The sequence below is a fragment of the Bos mutus genome, chromosome 26 (genome assembly GCF_027580195.1).
Source record: "Bos mutus isolate GX-2022 chromosome 26, NWIPB_WYAK_1.1, whole genome shotgun sequence".
Classification (NCBI taxonomy): Eukaryota; Metazoa; Chordata; class Mammalia; order Artiodactyla; family Bovidae; genus Bos; species Bos mutus.
The window spans coordinates 9,767,458-9,787,165 of NC_091642.1; the positions used below are offsets into that span (position 1 = coordinate 9,767,458).

The 19,708-nt window shown below is 37.6% G+C and overlaps 1 protein-coding gene across 1 annotated transcript in view; it reads right to left on the reverse strand.

The window, feature by feature from the left end:
- Positions 1–1,605: 1,605 nt before the first annotated feature.
- PLEKHA1 (pleckstrin homology domain containing A1) overlaps positions 1,606–19,708 on the reverse strand; it is a 36,430-nt gene continuing 18,327 nt past the window's right edge. The window contains 7 exon segments of the mRNA XM_005890156.3: positions 1,606–5,436; positions 8,016–8,105; positions 9,766–9,829; positions 10,435–10,499; positions 13,193–13,261; positions 14,778–14,921; positions 16,097–16,222. Of these exon segments, the coding sequence (XP_005890218.2) occupies positions 5,122–5,436; positions 8,016–8,105; positions 9,766–9,829; positions 10,435–10,499; positions 13,193–13,261; positions 14,778–14,921; positions 16,097–16,222 (873 nt within the window). The 3' untranslated portion in view covers positions 1,606–5,121.

Below are 19,708 nucleotides of genomic sequence, written 5' to 3' on the forward strand. Positions count from 1 at the left end.
TCAATACTTCAGTTACAGCCTCTGCGTCCAAACCTATCCTGCCTGCAATCTTTGCTACCTCAGATCATGGACTACGTGTTTCTCCGGTTGTTCAGGCCATAGGACTTGCCTTCACCTCTAATACATCACTTCCTTTCACTCGTCATTTCTAATCCATTAGGAAATCTTCCACATTTGCAATACAGACAGGCAAAAGGAGAGTGAGAAACAAGGATAGTGCTAACATGAGGCAAGACGAGAAGCATGTTGTATATGAAAGTCACAAAGGAAAAGATGTTACTGGGACCAATGGTCTCTACTTGGAAATAATAATAAGGATCCACAGGGAACAGAATAAGTTCGTCATGAAGTTACCAAAGACAGGCAAAAATGAGCCTGAGGTGGTTAAGTTCCTAAATCATGAAGTGTGCGTGTGTGCTCAGTCATGTCCAACTCTGCGACCCTGTGGACTGTAGCCCGCCAGGCTCCTCTGTCCATGGGATTCTCCAGGCAAGAATACTGCAGTAGGTTGTCATTTCCTATTTCAGGGGATCTTCCTGACTCAGGGATGGAACCCACGTCTCTTGCATCTCCTGCATTGGTAGGTGGATTCTTTGCCACTGTACCATGTGGGAAGCCCATGGCAAGTTCCCCACATTCCCACCCACTCAGCCATTCTCCTGGCTCCCCCACCCAACGCTGACCAATGCTAAAGAAAACCAGTATGACAGGGTAAAGGGGAAGGGAGAAAGGGGCAATGAAACTTCAAGAGAACAATTGAAATTTTATGCATCAACGTGGATACTTCAAATTTCAGATCAACATTTCCAAATTTACTGTCTGGTCACGTAATTTTTACTTTTTCTCTCCTGGGACCTTTCCAAGTCCCCAGTACTTTGGCCACCTCATGCGAAGAGTTGACTCATTGGAAAAGACTCTGATGCTGGGAGGGATTGGGGGCAGAAGGAGAAGGGGACGACAGAGGATGAGATGGCTGGATGGCATCACTGACTCGATGGACTGAGTCTGGGTGAACACCGGGAGTTGGTGATGGACAGGGAGGCCTGGCGTGCTGCAATTCATGGGTCGCAAAGAGTCGGACACGACCGAGCGACTGATGTGATCATCTTCTCAGGTTCCCTGTGCACTTCATACTGCACACTGAAGACACCAATTTGACCTGACTTTATCAGAAGTTCCAAAGTTTCTCCACATGGAAAAACACCTCATTCTCACCTTACACCCAGTGACTATAACCAGTTTCCACACTCTTTCCAATTCAAGAATTCAACATCCTAAAGCTATTTTAAAATCCTTATTTTGGTAACCTTATTAATTTATATAATGGCAATGTCAGGGCTTAAAATCTTTCAGGGAGGTTATGATCAGGATATTTATCTACTATTGATTCTCAAATATTAGATGCAAATGCATGTATAAAGAAATCTATCATCTGAAATATTATGGTTCTGAAAAACACTGAAAATAAGTTGAAGGAAAGTTCAACTCTTTGGAGATAGTACCATATTAACAGAGCAATTCTCAAGACTTCTACTGTGGCAGCAATACCATAATGGTTAAGAGCCCAGATCTTGGAATAAAAAAGACTAGATTTTAAACCTAATGTGAATTTAAGCAAATGACTTTTATTTTCCTCCTGTAAAATGGGAGGTAAATGTGATTATAAAAGGGCAACAATGAGAGATCCTTGTGGTGATGGCATTGTTCTGTTTTATGGGTAGAACTGAGTGAAGGGTATACAAGAGCCCTGGATTATTACTTACAACCTCATAGGAATCTATGCTTATTTTCAAATAAAAGGTTTAAAGAAGTCACTCACAAATGTTGCATTAAATTTTATATTAATTTCTAAGTCATCCTAGGCAATTACATGTTTTAATTTTCTAACTGAAATAAAGTAAGATTTCAAATTACTTCAAATTTAACAATGATACAACCAGAAGGTGGCGCTATTACTCCATGAATATGCCACATCACAGACCTAGGCACTGTCACAAAAATACCACATTAGGACCTTACGGATCAAAATCGTAAATGCAACAGTAAATTGCACTGAATACTGTAAATTCAGCAGTATTAATACATGTCTTAAATGAAGTTTGACAAAAACGTGATTTTCATAAGTCATTAAAAAATAAACAACTCATACAATCAATTCTAGACCCGCTTAACAGGGAAGCTGACGTATGGCAAATACAAACCCATCTAAGTGAGTTTACAGCCATGTCCTGTGTGAAATGTCAAACCCCCCCATAACAAGGAAGATTGTTATCAAATCTGGTACTAAGCTGTTACATCATTCCATTTTTATATGAACATTTTCTGCCTCACTGTTAGAACTGTTCATACAGACACAAGTACGGCTTTAACTACAAGTAAAAAGACGACTGAGAAAGGGATCTCTTTTTTCCTTTTTTGTAAAAGTAACGAAGTTTTTAGAACTTTCTCATTTTTTTAATTTAAAAACATTTAAAATACTTTTCAGAGAAAGAAATTAAGTTGCACCAGTTAATATATCCTTATCCAGTTTCATTAGATGCTGGATACACAGCAAAGGTGGCCTATTTGTTATTAGTAGCAGGTTTGCGAGAAGCAGCCTCCAGCACTTAATGGGGTGTTTTTATGAGTCGTGTCCACAGCCCACGTGTGGATCAGCACGTCCTCTGCACTCATGTGTAGTCATCTCACACCCATCTAACTAATAACCACGCAATACAAGTGCAGCCTGGATGATTCAAACGGTGCTTTGAATCCAACATTGTTGATATTGCCTTTGAGAATATGTTTTCTAATTAAGCAAAAATAAGCTCATTTTCCCCAAAACACTCATCTTTCCTTGCACAATTTCTTATCAAGTTATGCCTTTTCAAGGCTACCAACTAATTAGCCTGTTCTTAAACATGTAAATTCACGTCAATTAACCAAACATATTTTGTATTCATTTTATTTCATTGTTTACACAAGAACTGAATCAGTCCTGAGAAATAAGTTAGAATTAATTCTGAGTTTATTTTGAAGCATTACAGTGTTTAACCAGTTTGACGTATAAAGATACCATACCAGACATAAAAGTAAACATTGGGAAGCACACATACATTCCCATTCTGAGAGAAGACATGTTACATATACAGAAAAAAATGCAGCAAATATTAAGGTATTCAAAGTAATTCTTTGACAATTCGGATGTGACATATTTACAAGAAAAGTATATGTTTTAAAATAATTAAATAATTTTCATAGAATTATAAAAGTATTGAGATAAATATTAGAAGACCCTGACAATCACAAGAACATTTTCCTATGCTACTGAATGCAAGGGTAGTTCTATAAAAAGTCCCAAAATAGAGCTAATATTTTGCCACTATGAAATATATCAAATTACCAATACCAAAATATTAAAATGAACATGCAGTGTGGAAGCTGTACCAAAGAAAACAGCATCAGGCTCCTGAATATCGCCCACTGTCTGCATAAGACTTCTTAGGCGTGCTCATGAGAAAAGAGCTTTCTAAAAGAGCCGACAAAATGGATGCATCTGCAGAGAAAATAACAACTTAAAACCTTTTCATCCTACCATTTTCAAATGTAGCTGCAAAAAAAGAAGAAAAATCTAAATATAAGTTTCAAAAATAATAGCTTATGAATAAAAATGTTGAGTGGTGCATTCTTTATGCATTTGGATTTTTAAACTGATGCTATGATAATTCTAGTGTAACAGATAGTAACCTCCGGACCACACTCTGATTTACGAAATCCACTCCCACTTTCTCGCTCTCAAACAAAAAGTCTTCTGAGAAAATGAAAAGGAGAAACAGCGACATGTATGAATTCAAAACAAAACAGTACTGTAATATGGCAAAATATCATAAAAAATAGCAGCATATGAAATTCAAGACTATTTTCTTAAAGCGAATGTTTAAGACTGAACCGTAGAAACAGTACTTGGTCAAACTGGTCTGTTATTCAACACCTGAAACTAACGATGTTTTTTAGAGAGGAGCTTATGTTTTTGACATCCCCATGATTAAATGTATACTCAAATTTGTGCTTAAAACATGTATTGCACAGACAGTAGAATAACAACATTCTGGTATCTCTAACACAAAATGGTATGCTATTTAGCACATTAACCTATGCTACTAAAAATTAATTTTATCCCAATTGTTTAAAACCAATCACATAGGACTTTTACGCACATTAATCTCAAAACATTCCTAAACAAGATGAACACTTGAATACAGGTTACTAGTGACAAAAAGCAGAGGCTGCAACCACATGACTAAGGGCAGTATCTTTACATATAAACGAGGTCTTCCACTGATTCAAATATAGAAAACTATTTACAAAATTTTGACAAGAAAATCAGGCCTCCAAGAAATTTCATACCAAATAATTTTCACTGAATAAAAAGCAATGACTGTGCTGCACATCTTGACTAAGATTTTACAAACAAATGTCCAAGATCTACCTATCTGAATTCTAACTCTCCCCTTTTCGCCAACAGTACAACCCACAACCCTCACTAACAGTTCAATAATACCCTCTCTATGCAAAATGCACTGCTCACCTTGAGATCCAGAGCAACAAAAATGGTTATCGTTTCAAAACTGTCCACACTGTAGTATAAATTTTACAGCACCACAGACATCACGAGTTTAGACATCTTTGTCTGGCAATATTTCAGTCAATAATATTAACCAGTAAGAATGTGTAGAGACTGAACATCTAATAGGAAGTCACAGTAGCATTTTTAAAACAACCAAAGTAATTATAAGCATTTTTCATGTTTTAAATTGTGAAGCGGCTAAACTGTCAAATTCACTAGGAAAAAGTGTCTCTCTCACACACACACACACACACTGTTATCATCCCAATGAGAACAAAGCTTCAGACAGTTGATACTAACAGGGCATTTTTCTTTCTTTTTCTTTCTTTTAAAGAAATTACATTTAGTTTGGCCACTTGCTAGCTTCCTGGCTTACCAGCTTATAAAGAAGACAGCGACGAGGCAGGATATTCTACGCATTAAAACCCATTTCCCCTTTATCATCTTTGGCGAGAAGCCTTGTGAAAAGGACACTGAGGGCTGATGAGGCGGGTCAGGCTCCACGAGCTTCCACCTCACACGTCACTGACTGGAAGGCTTGCGTCATCCAAGTCCACGGGGTCACAATCTTGTTCCTGAGGGCCATTTTTACTTCGAGGTTTTAGCAGAGCTTGTTCGGTCACTTTGGAAGCTGGTTCTCTTGGAGAGACAGTCTGGACCTTGAAGTTCCCTGGCTTGACCTTGGCAAGAGATTCATAAAATCCTCGCTTCTCCATGGGAAAGCTTGAGACCAAAGAGTTGCTGCGAGAGGCTGTGGAATGTGGGGTGGCTGCTGCGGCACTGGCAGAGAGGAGAGCGTGTTTGGGCTCGGAAGGACTGTTGGAATGCTCCTGCAAAGAGGAGTGGTGGTCAGACACAGGCAATCAATAACGACAGGGTTAGTAACTCAGTGTGAGACTTTATTCTCTGAAAAACAAACAGAACAAGACACACACAGAGCAGAAGCATGAGCCATGCAGCATACATGTGCAAGTTCTTTCCCAAAGCAGTGCATTTTTAGGGGTGAGTTTAGAGCGATGACAGCCAACAACCATTTCCACTGAGAAACCAGTTCTGTCACCAAAGTCCAATCTGGCAGCTTTGACACTTCAAAGGCTCAGTCAGCCTAGACTGGAATGCAGTGTACCAACTGCAACTGAACTGTGTTTAACAGGGGGCCTATCAGCTTTACCATTTTTACTTAAGAGTTTATTCTCAATAAACAGTAGGAATTATCCCATATGTTTTAGAAAGATTAAACAATGAAAATGTAGAATATAAAAATAAAAGGCAATTATTTCTTTAATAAGCAGAATTAAACATTTCTCCAACCCATTATTTTATCGGGTAGCCTCATAAACTTAGTTTTTGCTTCCCTGATATCATAGTCCTTTTGCTTCTTATTTAACTGCATTTATTTATTTTTGCATATGGCACACATTCACATGGCTTGACATTTTAAAGAGAGCAAAGGGTACATACTTAAGCATTTATTAAAACTGTTATAAGATAATTTGAGTTGCGAGTATTCAACACGCTTCTGACTAAATCAAATCTGAAGTTAACCTTAAATATGACCATTCCAAATGCACTGCCATATAGTTCCTACTTCATTGTGTTCATTTGTGACATTGGTGGCTTTGAAAAAAAAAGGGCTATAAACAAACCACCAAAACACTACAGATTCCCATTACATGGCTAAATTTCACCTAAGAGCTAATAAGCCATGCAAACTATAGTAATATAGAGTTTATCCAATGCATGTGCACCTGTGAGTTTGTACATATTACCACAAAGGTGCATGTCAAGTGGTGTAGTATAAAAAAGTTCCCAAATACATGAAATACAGAAATCAAAATTCTTGTGGCAACTCAGGCAATTAAGCTTTAGAAAATAGACAGGACTTTTTAAATTAGTAAAGTTCTATTTTTTTTCCATTATTTTTTAATAGACATATTCAACCTGATGACTATAGTGAAATAGTTTGCGTTAGTGTTGACAAAGTCAGTTACGATAACTGCAGAAGGCAGTTTGGTTAACTCAACTTTCTAGAATCAGTTGTGAGTAGTGAGTAAGTCCGGGCCCTCTAGTAAGAAGGCATGTGTGCGTGAGAGCCCACATACGTGCTGCATTCCCCAGTTCTTGACGTATACCTCTGTATACAAGGGTTCGACAGCCTTCTGGCCTGCCGCATCTGGAACACAGTGCAAAGCTAAGATTAGAGTTAACCTATCCTGGGAAGGGGAGGAAAAGAGACAGTTCTGCTGACAGAGACAGAGAGTCCACTTTGCCCCCACCACAAAGCACAAAACACAAACACCCTTCTCCAGCTTTTCCTCTTCCCAACAGATATTGTTTTTGCAGAGAGTCTCATACTTGACCGCTGAAAAGGTCACATAAAACACAGGTGGTTACAAAATTAACACCTCTAAAAATAATTTCTGAGCTATTCCAAAAAGGATATAAGAAGAATAACTTTAAAAGTGAGAAAAGATGGGTTTTTTTTATATTTACTGACCTAGAGTCATTTCTAACAAGAAAAGATTAAAAGACAGTATTACTGCAATACTAGCACTGCAGGAAAATACTAGAAGTGCAGAATATCAGCACTGACAATGAGTCCCGGTAATAAAGGCTATCATGCTGTGTATTAGTGTTAGACTGCCTTCTGTAGACAAATATACTGCATTTTAAGATGCTTGCAAGTTTGTCATTCCTTAGTAGATTTGTATTTTCAGACCACAGATCAGTGACCAAAGTATCCTAAAGCTAAATCTTATTCTTATGATGTACATGTTAAGTTAAAAAGTAAAAACATATTCCTTACTGAGAATGTTTAGCTGGTTTAATCTACTATACTGCCACAAAGATAATTAACATAGTGAAAAGAAGCCTTTTAAATTAACCAAGTAAAAAATGAGAACGAAATGCAAAGAGAACATTATATTTAAGGTTCAAGCTGCTCAACTGTCTTATGGCGCTATTAAGGCAAAAAACCTAAACTGAAATTACAGGAAGTTAAAAAGGAAACTGAGAAAACTTCACAAAATTGTGTAATGCTACAACTAAAGGTGCCTTAAATGATTAGGTCAAATACCACACTAAGACTTGGTAAAATTATACCAAATCTGGACTTACTGACAAGTAAGAACTCCTAAAACAAAACAAGGAAACGTTCGTTCTTTAGTTGCCCTGTTTGTGCATTTAAGACAATACAATGCACAGAAAAGTTATGTATACATAACACTATAGGAAGCATTAAATTAGAAATGCATTATTTTTTTTTTGCAAGTCCAATCGGTATGAAAGTCAACATGCAGATAAATCTCAAAACAGAAAGAAATCAAAAGGATTAGGGGGAGAGGAAGAAAAATAACTTGACAGGATTGGGGATCCAAGGGAGTATCACCCCAGAGAACAGGAAACATACAGAAGACGCTGATCTGCCGGGTCCCCGCTGAGCTACAATGGCACCCGAGACTGCTTTAATCCAACTGTGCATCTCTTCAGGGCTATCAGCCTAAGGGGAAGGAAGCATTCATTCAAGTTTTCCTCAAAATCAGCTCTTGTGTCTATAAATCCAATGTGTTCATCTTGGTAATTAACCATCAACAACAAAATCAGCCTAAGGCAATGGTTTCTAAGAAATTTTAGAAATCGCTTTTTTGAACCAGGTTTTGCCGGGTAAATTATAACACACAGAAGTAAGTTGGGCACTTAATGTTCTAAGATGAGACATGTCAAAAAGTGCCAACATGAACAGTTTTGGAGAGAAAACAAGAGGAGGAAGTCAAAGACCTTCTCATTTTGCTCTCCAATCGTTGTACTTGTCTGAATTTTCAAGATGGATTATTTATGTAATTGTGCAGTAAAAAAAACAAAACCCACTGTGACATCATTTTATGTTATTTTTCTAAAAACAATTTCTAATTGTACCCTAAAACCCTAAAAGCGGTATCGGCAGTCCTATGCCAAAGCAGGCTCTTCCTTGATAGGACTGTGGCTTCCAATGTGCATTAGAAGCCTTCCGATGACTTCAATTAAACAAGGCCCTCAGAGGGGTGGCGAGGTAGGGCCCCTTCTCGATTAAGTTTAAAAATTTTAAAGACACAAGTAATATTTTTGAACCAATGATAATAACAAAGAGATTTTAAAAGGAAAAATTCAAAGCAGGCAGAGGTAGAGTATACTTTCGTTCACTACAAACAAGAGCACCAGTCTAGAAATCAGTTTGGTAAAAGACAGGTTTAAAAAAGCTTGTGCTCTAATAGTGACTCCTGATCTAGAAACTGATCAGAAGGAAGTAAGAAATCCAGACAAGTTTATTCACAAAATGTTCACTAACACTTTATACCATAGTAAATGTACAAAAACTATGTTAATGAATGATCAGTAACAGTACAGAAATAGTTTAATGGTAAAACACTCATATGAGAGAGCATAGTTCTAAAAGGCTTTCAGAGAATTCTTAATGACGTGGGAAAAAGTGACCATAATATAGTAAATAAATAGGATATAACACTATATTTCATATGATCCCACTTGGTATAAAAAGATATAGCCTAATAAGAACAAACAAAAAAAAGAACAGCTGCCTGAATGTAGAATTCTATGTTTTATAAAGTACCTTTCTCTTCATATTTCTGTATTTTTCTATATTTTCTGCAAAAAGCATATGTAATAACTTTTAAAAACAAAACTAAATGTTCTTATAAAAAAAACTTTTAAGTAAATCAATGTGTTAAATAAAAAGCATATTTTAAACTTAAACATAGGATACCTATCCACCATTAGTGAAATAAGATCTACTATTTACTTTTATTACGGATATTTGAGTCCCTTTTTTTAGAAAATTACCAAAAAAGTGATATAATTGAAATTCCAAAATATGTGCAAATATAATCCAAATTGAAAATACAGACAGCATCTAAATAGCACATTTCCCTTCCTCCATATAAAACTTAATTCTATTCAATTAACTTACAGCGAAGAATATCTCTTTGCTGAACATATGATCTACCAATAATCTTAGATACAGCATCATTTTTATTAAGTTGGCAATTACATTTGTCATATTTTTCCTTACTTCTATGAGAAACACGTTTATTTATGTTATTTTCACCTCTAAAATTATTAATTCCTTGTTAGGAGGATCTATAATCTCAAAAGAAGTATCCTACCTGCACATAGAAAGTTCGAGACGATGTTACAATTTCAAAGAGGTTGTCTCTCATCATTATGTCACTGTTAACAAAACAAATTTTCCAATTGTACTCAAGAAGCAATTATTTGATAGTTTTCTTTTCACTTATTTACCCAGTACCAAATATGTGGTAATAAATATTAAAGGTAAAATATTAATTTACTTAAAAAATACCAAATTATCATTTTTCAATTTATTCTTGCATTGAATTCTATACATTTTATACAGTTACATGTATTTTTAGAAAAGTGCAAAAACAACTTTAAAATCCAAAGTTTTCAACTGTGAAGAAAGAGTCTGCTCAAAGAAACAGTGGCACAGTTAACATACTTTCTTATTAAAGCTCTATTTTGCAGCAACCTTGAAATATTAAAATTATTAATACATCCATCTGTCAAGTATGACAGAAGTTGTTCATATTAAATTCTGTCCTTTCCATTAATAAGCTTAAGAATTGTTCCCTAATTTGTAGTTTTCAAACAAACAAAAAAATCTCAATATTTAATCTGAAGGCTTTGAAAGTTTTAGCAAAACTCACTGGCAGTAATATAGGAAAACATCATCTGAAAGTGCATCGATTAAGCTGAGGAACTATATACTGTGGGCTAATAGTTGTGTTAGGCACCAAGTCTGAGGGGGTGCTTACCTTTGCTTACATTCCTGGACTTTATGAACCTCCTTAAGTGGTATTACGCGGAGAGGTTCCTTTTCCTATCGTAAAAAGGGCAGATAAACAGACATACATTTTTAAAATCTTTCTGATCATTAGTTGTCTTATTTGGAGATCTACTGTGAAAATCATGCTTCCTTCCTGACGCACATCTAAGACATAAATCTACCTTCTTGAACCATCTAGCATTAGAAGGGCTCAAGTATTATAACCTTATACACACTGTGGTTTGAAACAAGGAAACTGACATATAACCCATGTTCACATTACTGATGTCCTGAACGATAGTGTAAGCTTATTAAAAGCCAACAACCATCCATCTTTTCCTCGATGAACCGCTATGGATCCAGCGAGTATTTCCTCTTTTTTTTTTTTCATATAGAAGGGACCAGAGTAGTAAATAGCCAGCTTCTCCGAGTTAAATTTGTCATTTTAAAAAACAGAGTTTATTAAACATGTACTGCTGCCACTGCTGCTGCTGCTGCTAAGTCGCTTCAGTCGTGTCCGACCCTGTGCGACCCCATAGACAGCAGCCCACCAGGCTCCCCCGTCCCTGGGATTCTCCAGGCAAGAACACTGGAGTGGGTTGCCATTTCCTTCTCCAAAACATGTACTAAGTGGAGACATTACTTTGCCAACAAAGGTCCGTCTAGTCAAGGCTATGGTTTTTCCTGCGGTCATGTATGGATATGAGAGTTGGACTGTGAAGAAAGCTGAGCGCCAAAGAATTGATGCTTTTGAACTGTGGTGTTGGAGAAGACTCTTGAGAATCCCTTGGACTGCAAGGAGATCCAACCAATCCATTCTGAAGGAGATCAGTCCTGGGTGTTCTTTGGAAGGAATGATGCTAAAGCTGAAACTCCAGTACTTTGGCCACCTCATGCGAAGAGTTGACTCATTGGAAAAGACTCTGATGCTGGGAGGGACTGGGGGCAGAAGGAGAAGGGGACAACAGAGGACGAGATGGCTGGATGGCATCACCGACTCGATGGACATGAGTTTGAGTGAACTCTGGGAGATGGTGATGGACAGGGAGGCCTGGCGTTCCGCAATTCATGGGGTCACAAAGAGTCGGACACAACTGAGCAACTGAACTGAACTGAAGTGGCAGGACATGTGCTAGGTTTTAAATGTGTCACTTTCCACAATTCTAGAATACATGCACTATTGTTCACCTGAGCAAACAGGATTAGACATACTAATTACCTCAACTAAGGCTACAAAACCAGATACAAGATTCAAGTATGACATAACCAGTTCCTAGTTGGCACAGTATTAACAGTAAACATTTCATGAAATACTGTATACTGTATTTCACTGAAAATGACACACCACTGAGTTTAAGACATACCATTATTCTATGCAGCACTAAGAAAATAATCAAATCAAGCACAAGTGCAGCTTCTGAGACACCAAGGCTGGTACTTTTTGAACCAAGTAGCTACTGCTTCCAGCTAAGGCTCTTAGATTTTTAAGTCTAAGAAAGGGTCCCAAGCTAAAATGGCTATTCCTGTTATGCTATGCCATTTTTCAATTCATTCAAAAATACTTGTTGATTATTTTCTAAGTACCAGGTGCTGTGTTGATAAAAGGGTCCAAAAGAGAATCTTTGCTCTCAAGAAGCTCGTGCAGTTAACTGGTAAAGACAAATACGTACACAGTAACAAACCATAGTGGGAAGTGTTATGACCGAGGTGGGTATCGGGTAACACATGTGTAAAGGAAAGGCATCCAAGTTTTCCAGAAGAACAGACACCTGAGATGAATTTTAAAACATGCCCTTCCTATTCTCCAGTGCTCTGCTGTCCAAGAGGAGTCACTAGCTCTGCCTAACCATTTGAATTAAAATATTAAATATGACCAGTTTTAACTTTAAAATTAAATACAGTCAGGATCATCAGTCACAGTGGCCATATTTCCAGCTGTATTTTACAGCCACAGGTGCCACTAGATCTGGCCAAGGCAGATAACAGAACATCTCTATTAGTGCAAAGTCCACCTGGGCAGTGCTGCTCTGTCCCGTCATCAAGGCATATGGTTCCTCTGTCAAATGTCCATCAGAGAAGAAGTAGAACTGCGCTCAATTCACCCAACAATCTACTGCAGAACACAGGTCACGTGACAAGAGTATTTTAAATAAGGAGGCTACTCAAACAAGTGAAAGAGGGAACTTCAGTCTTTGATTCTACCTTCAGATGGGACGAAAACATCTTATGTGAAGAAACAAAAAAGTCAACCTGAAATAGGAAGAGAAAATGCCAAGGGAGGGCAGGGAAGAGAAGGCAGAAATACAGAGGGTCAAATGTGGACTTTCTCCCATTTCCTCCACAGCTCCTGTAGAGGAAATGTGTAGACTGAGGGGTTCTGATGTTTTTAATTCTTTCCGAGTAGAATGCCTTTGAAGGTACACTCTTTTTACCTAAGATGTATTGAACGAAAATACCGTTAACCAAAAGCATCACAACAAAATACACTGAATATATCTTTGCCGTCATCAAGGCATATGGTTCCTCTGTCAAATGTCCATCAGAGAAGAGGTAGAACTGCGCTCAGTTTATCCAATAATCTACTGCAGAACACAGGTACTTGATAATACAAAATACACTGTATATATCTCCAAAAACCAGAATTTAATTATTTTAAAAATAGAAAACAGGACAAGAAACTATATAATTACCACAGTGTAACACTTCTAAAACCTTTTTAAAGCAACATTTATGACAAAGCAACATACCAGTTCAGATTTGAAGTAGCCTATTGTGTTTTCATCCAATTGAAAATATCTTCTCTTCCAGTTTTTCATCTACCAGAGATGAACACAGACATGAGACTTCTGTTTCTAAGATGTCAAATGTTAATAACCACTTAATTCTTCTGATATGAACCCACAATCAGAAATGTCAAGCACCGGAAAACCTCACCACCCTCCCTTAGAAGAGGAGATACAGGAAATTTCATCTCTTTTGCTACTCAGGCCTTGAACTTCTAATTCAACTTTGGTGCTTGGCTTTTAGCTCTTATTATATGATTTTATAATATAGTCTTATATTTTTGATGCTCTGAAAGTTAAAAAAAAAAACAAAGAAAGCACTTCCCTATGCCCTGCATCCCCCACAAAGTAAAGGCTGTTAAGAGTTCAACAAGCAAGCACAGGAAATGTTATTAAACTATATCAAGCTTCTTCATCTATAACATGCATGAATCCTCAACAGGAACTTTATAATACTAACTAGTAAAGTAACATGTTTAATAAAGTGAACCTACTCTGTATAAACATTTTTTTGTCAATGAAATATAGTTTTTGTGAAAGCACTTCAGATTTTCTAAGGGTATTTTGGATTTAAGAGTACGACAGAAAGGAATGTCTCAAGAGCCCTAATTAACACACAGCCTGATGAGAATTCTGATTTGATCTACAGACGTGCAAGAACGAAAAACCTTCAGCTTTCACCTTCATTTCCTGTAGCCTAAAGAGGGTCAAACAATTAGGAGTGAAAGAACTTGCCTTGGTTGGCCTGAGCTCATCAGAGCTGCCAGAAGTTACTATATAAGATCAAGCAGAATTGCCAGTAGATATTTAAGTAAAAAAAATTTTTAACTTTATTTCTAAACTTTGAAGTTTATTTTCTCATGAAAATCTATAGATTTAGTTCATATTTTAGAAAGGGAATTTGGAACTGTAATAATACAGGTGAATGTACTTGCTCTTTCCACAGTTTCTTATCATTGATCTGTTATCTGGGCCAACCAGCTCTTACTAATGGCCAGGTGCTATGCTGTGAGCTCTCTCAACTGCATCTTTCAAAAAACCTTCTGGATGGTAGGCTTTATAATATGATTTTCTACATACACACACACCGAAAAAAAAAAAAAAACTGAGAGCCTGAGATGTTAAGTCAGTAACCCAAGGTCTCAGCATTTTCAACTCGGGTCAGCCCAACCCTGCACGAAGTAAGTGATCCACACCCCACCCTCCTTGCCCTCCTTTTCTGCCATCTCCCTACTAGAGTTCCCTTTCCCTGACCCACTCCCAAGGGGGTAAAAAAAATCAACAGAAACCCTTCCTGGAATAAATTTAAATTGTTAGGAAAGTTCGCTTAAAATTGCAGGTTAGTTGTAATGGGCATTAACTTACCTAGCCGCCTACAGACCAAGAAAATAATAGCACTGAGTTTTGAACACAATAACCCCTATGCCCTCTCCTGACTCCTGGTCAGCAAGCTGGTCTTTCACAAAACAAAGCAAACCATGTGTATGTTGACAGTTTGCTAATGCATACTCATTTTTCATTATTTCACATACTGTGTTAAACTACTCACCACTGCTCCTTGTTTTACACAATATCCAGCTTTGATAACTGCACTATCTGAAGGTGGTTTAGGAGTGAAGTAAGGAAGATGGCTTTGTGACCGCTTCAAATTATTTCTGTCAATAGCTTCACCACATTCATTTACTTCTTCTTTCTAGAATGAAGCAAAATAAAGTCTTTTCTTGCTTGTTTAGCTTAAAAGCATGCTTGCAATTCATGCTGTTATCCCAGCAATCTTAAAATCCATTAGTGAGGAAAACAGATCTTCAAGTATTTTCTAATTAATTTGAGATACTTAATCATAACTTTTAACAACACTGATTAAAACCCAGATTTCTATCTCTCTTTTTCTGCAAAAGTCTTGCCACCAGCACTTTTTTTTTTTGGTAGGGGATGCTGGGGTTTAACTTTCTAATTTGAAATAATTATAAATATTCACAGGAAGTTGTAAAAACACAATGTGCAGGAGATCTTATGTGCCCTTCAACCAGTTTCTCCAAACAGGGAAAACTATTCTATGGCACATTATCAAAATAGACACTGAAACACGTCACAGACCTTGTCCACATTTCCCCAGTTTCACACGCCTGTCTCTGTGCATGCATCATTCTATGCAGTTTTATTACCATATCTGTGATCCCGCCACCACCACAGCACAGAAGTGTCCACCACCACAAGGCTCCCTCAGGCTGCCCCTTTAGAGCCTCCATCCCCAACTGCTTGGCCCCCACTAATTTGTTTTCCATCCTTATTATTATGACATTTAGAGAATTTAATACAAATGGAATCATACAGTAGGTGGGCTTTTGAGACTGGCATTTGCCACTCTGTATTATTCTCCTGGGAATTCATTCAGCTTGGTCCTTGTACCAATTGTTCGACCCTTCTCACTGAGAGCAGTGATGTCACGGTTTGGACGTCCCATTGGCTAAATCACCCATAAAGGGCACTTGGGTTACTACCACGTTTGGGTGATTAGGAATAAAGCTACCACATAGTCATGATAAACAATGTGAAATAATTTTTGGTGACTTAGAAAATATTTCAGACCTAAGGAAAAAAAGCAGTTTACAAAGTATTTCCATGTCTAGCGGGCAAAAGGGCCTGGAAGAAAGACTCAGAAGAAAACATGTAAAGTGTTAAATGTTGTTTGCCTAATGCTTTCCAGATTTTTTACAATAAAAACATACTTTTGAAATAAGTATAAAAGTTTTATGTTTTAGTGACTGCATTTATTCAATAAAGATGTACCATTTGACTTTTGATAACAATACAAAAATCAATATGCAGTAGCTAAACCATCACACAATAGAAGAACTGACTTCTTACCTGAGTTGGGGTAATGATGGGCACACCACCAACAATGTCAGTTCTGTAAGAGACCTGCTTCTTTCCACATTCGCCTTGGCGACTTGGGTTATCAGGGTGAGGCTGTGAGTCTAATGGCTTTGGGACCTAAAACGGTAACTTGATGAATCATTTTGCAACAAGCATTATCTGACATCCTCTTTTATCACAGAATTTCCAACCAATCATAAGTCTATATATAACTGGTATATATAAAAATTATTTTATATATATATATAAAACCCTTTAAGTTTTCATACTGGTTTTTCTTTTACAGTATTTATGACACAGCCATCATTTACCGTGTGCTTCCTTGGGCAGGTACTATCTCATATATTTTCCCTTTTAATCCTCCTGTCAATCCTATGCATAGGAGGAGCATCACCACAGCTGTAAGAAAACAGGCTCAAGAGGCACCAGAATATGTAACTCTTGATCTTGGCTGGTCCACGTTCTAGCTCAGTTCGTATAACTCTCTTTCTCATTTAACCACTATAACGACATCCCCATTTTATCAGAGCACTTGAGAATGGGTCACAGCTCTGTGCTGTTACCCTTCCCATCCCTCCAATCCTGCCCGACTGTGCAACATCCCGAGGACAGGGGATCCCGTCTCTTCAGATGTCCCCCTATGGCTTTATCCCCAGGCCTTAGGCCAACCCTCCACCCTCTCATCCATAATTAAACTATAATACCAGTCGTGGGCAGAAACAAAAGAATGAAGGGAATAAGAAGGACAGGGGAGAGAAATGAATTCTGGAGGGGGAAGTTTCCTAAATTCTTCTAAGAGATTTTATCTAAGAGGTTGCACGTTTTGGAGAGCTTTTTAAAGACAATATGACTACAGACAGAATTTTACTTGCCAAGATTCGCAAAAATACTTAAGAGTGAAAGGGCTATATAAAGTTCACTATACCCAGAAACAATCTGCTAAAGAAGTCCCAGTGTTTTCTAGTGAAGAGCATCATCTACTTCAATTATTCTGACAGAGAAAATGTGGCCATGTTAGCCATAAGAACAGAAAAATGTACTAAAAGAATTTGAAACCAGAGAGAGAATTAGCTCTCCAACATTTGTATTAGCTGCAATGTGCTGCTGAAAGGTGACCCATACGAAAAGTGGCTACTCCCTATTTCAAGAAGTTGAGGGTTTAGTCATATGTGAGAATTTCCTAAGAAAATACCTCTAATATCTCCTTAAAAATATACTAAAATTTACATTTTTTTTCATTTTTCTTCTAGAAATGATAGTATATTAAAAAACCCTTGCCTATACCGTTAAACCCACCACTTCTCATTTATCCTTATAACAGAATGCTAAGTACAGCCTAAGTCCAATGTTAATAGCTCAACAATTGACTTAGAATTGCATTTTACAATCAAAATTATCTAAATTGCAAACATTTCTAAGAGCAAGAAAAATATAAGCAAAATACTCATGAATATAGTTAACTCCCTTAAAAATTCTGAATGGAAAGTGAGCTCTCAAGGCAGTCATTAAAATAAACACATTTTCAGAATCAAAAAAAACCAGTCAGGCAACTTGTAATAAGAATCAGAAAAGTGACCTCACTAGACAGATGGGAAATGTCAGACACTGAACATGCTTGGTTTCACTGCCGATTGCTTATCCACTCTTCCCTGCTTCCCATCCCTGATTGTTGTGATGGTTTTTCTGTGAGAGATCTGCATGTATTTTTGGCAAGCATCTGCACATGATCCTAATGATAGGAAATTCTAACAGCAGAAAAAGAAAAGGTAAAAGTGACTACAGAAGAGATGAACAAAATGGCAAGCCTGAAGACTGAGACCTAAAACATTCAAGAACAAACTCCTGGATGTCAGGAGCTTTCTGAGGGCTCTACCTACAGGCTGAAAAACACAAGTATAAAGCCTTACACTTTGGATTACATATATACACCATCTTGGTAAGACAGAAGTCCTGTATTCAGGTTATTCTATCTACTCCCAGTTGCCAATTAAAATGGAAAAAAAAAAGTGTGGAAGTTGGGCCATAATTTCAAAACACTTGTTTTTAGATTAAAATCAAATACTGATTTTTTAAATCAAAACCTACAGTGGGAAAAGACACTATTTTATTAAAAATAGTAGGTTTATTTAGGAATATGCCATATGCATCTTGGATATTCCTTAATAATCAACAGGGGACCAGACCCCATCATATTTATAGTTATCAATATAAATAGTTGAAAGTATACTTTGAAAGTTGACTTTCCAAATTCTAGTCATCAATACTTCCTTCAAGGTTGGTTCCTCTCAGTTCAGTTCAGTCGCTCAGTCATGCCCAACTCTTTGCGACCATACGGACTGCAGCGCACCAGGCCTCCCTGTCCATCACCAACTCCCAGAGTTCACTCAAACTCAGGTCCATTGAGTTGGTGATGCCATCCAACTATCTCATCCTCTGTCATCCCCTTCTCCTCCTGCCTTCAATCTTTCCCAGCATCAGGGTTTTTTTCCAATGAGTCAGTTCTTTGCATCAGGTGGCCAAAGTATTGGAGTTTCAGCTTCAACATCAGTGCTTCCTATGAATATTCAGGACTGATTTCCTTTAGGATGGATTGGTTGGATCCCTTGCAGTCCAAGGGACTCTCAAGAGTCTTCTCCAACACCACAGTTCAAGAGCATCATTTCTTCAGCACTCAGCTTTCTTTATAGTCCAACTCTCACATCCATACATGACCACTGGAAAAACCATAGCCTTGACTAGATGGACCATTGTTGGCAAAGGAATGTCTCTGCTTTTTAATATGCTGTCTAGGTTGGTCATAACTTTTCTTTCAAGGAGCAAGCGTCTTTTAATTTCATGGCTGCAGTCACCATCTGCAGTGATTTTGGAGCCCCCCAAAATAAAGTCTGCCACTGTTTCCACTGTTTCCCCATCTATTTGCCATGAAGTGATGGAACCAGATGCCATGATCTTAGATTTCTGAATGTTGAGTTTTAAGCCAACTTTTTCACTCGTCTCTTTCACTTTCATCAAGAGGCTCTTTAGTTCTTCTTCACTTTCTGCCATGATGGTGGTGTCATCTGCATATCTGAGGTTACTGATATTTTTCCTGGCAATCTTGATTTCAGCTTGTGCTTCATCCAGCCCAGCGTTTCTCGTGATATACTCTGCATTTAAGTTAAATAAGCAGGGTGACAACATACAGCCTTGACAGACTCCTATCCTGATTTGGAAGCAGTATGTTGTTCCATGTCCAGTTCTAACTGTTGCTTCCTGACCTGCATAAAGATTTCTCAGGAGGCAGGTCAGGTGGTCTGGTAGTCCCATCTCTTTAAGAATTTTCCAGTTTGTTGTGATCCACACAGTCAAAGGCTTTGGCATAGTCAATATAGCAGATGTTTTTCTGGAACTCTCTTGCTTCTTGGTTTCTCTACTATTGCTCTTTCTCTCTTTTTTGTAAGTAAGAGGAAAATTGTTTTAATGACAGCCACCAACACACAGTCACACAGAATTCATCAAAGTGAGGAAAGCCATGAACTATGGTGCTAGAGGATGGTCCATTAAGATGGCATGGTACTATAATTAGTAAGTAGATAATCACCATTCCCTTACCCACTGTCCTCT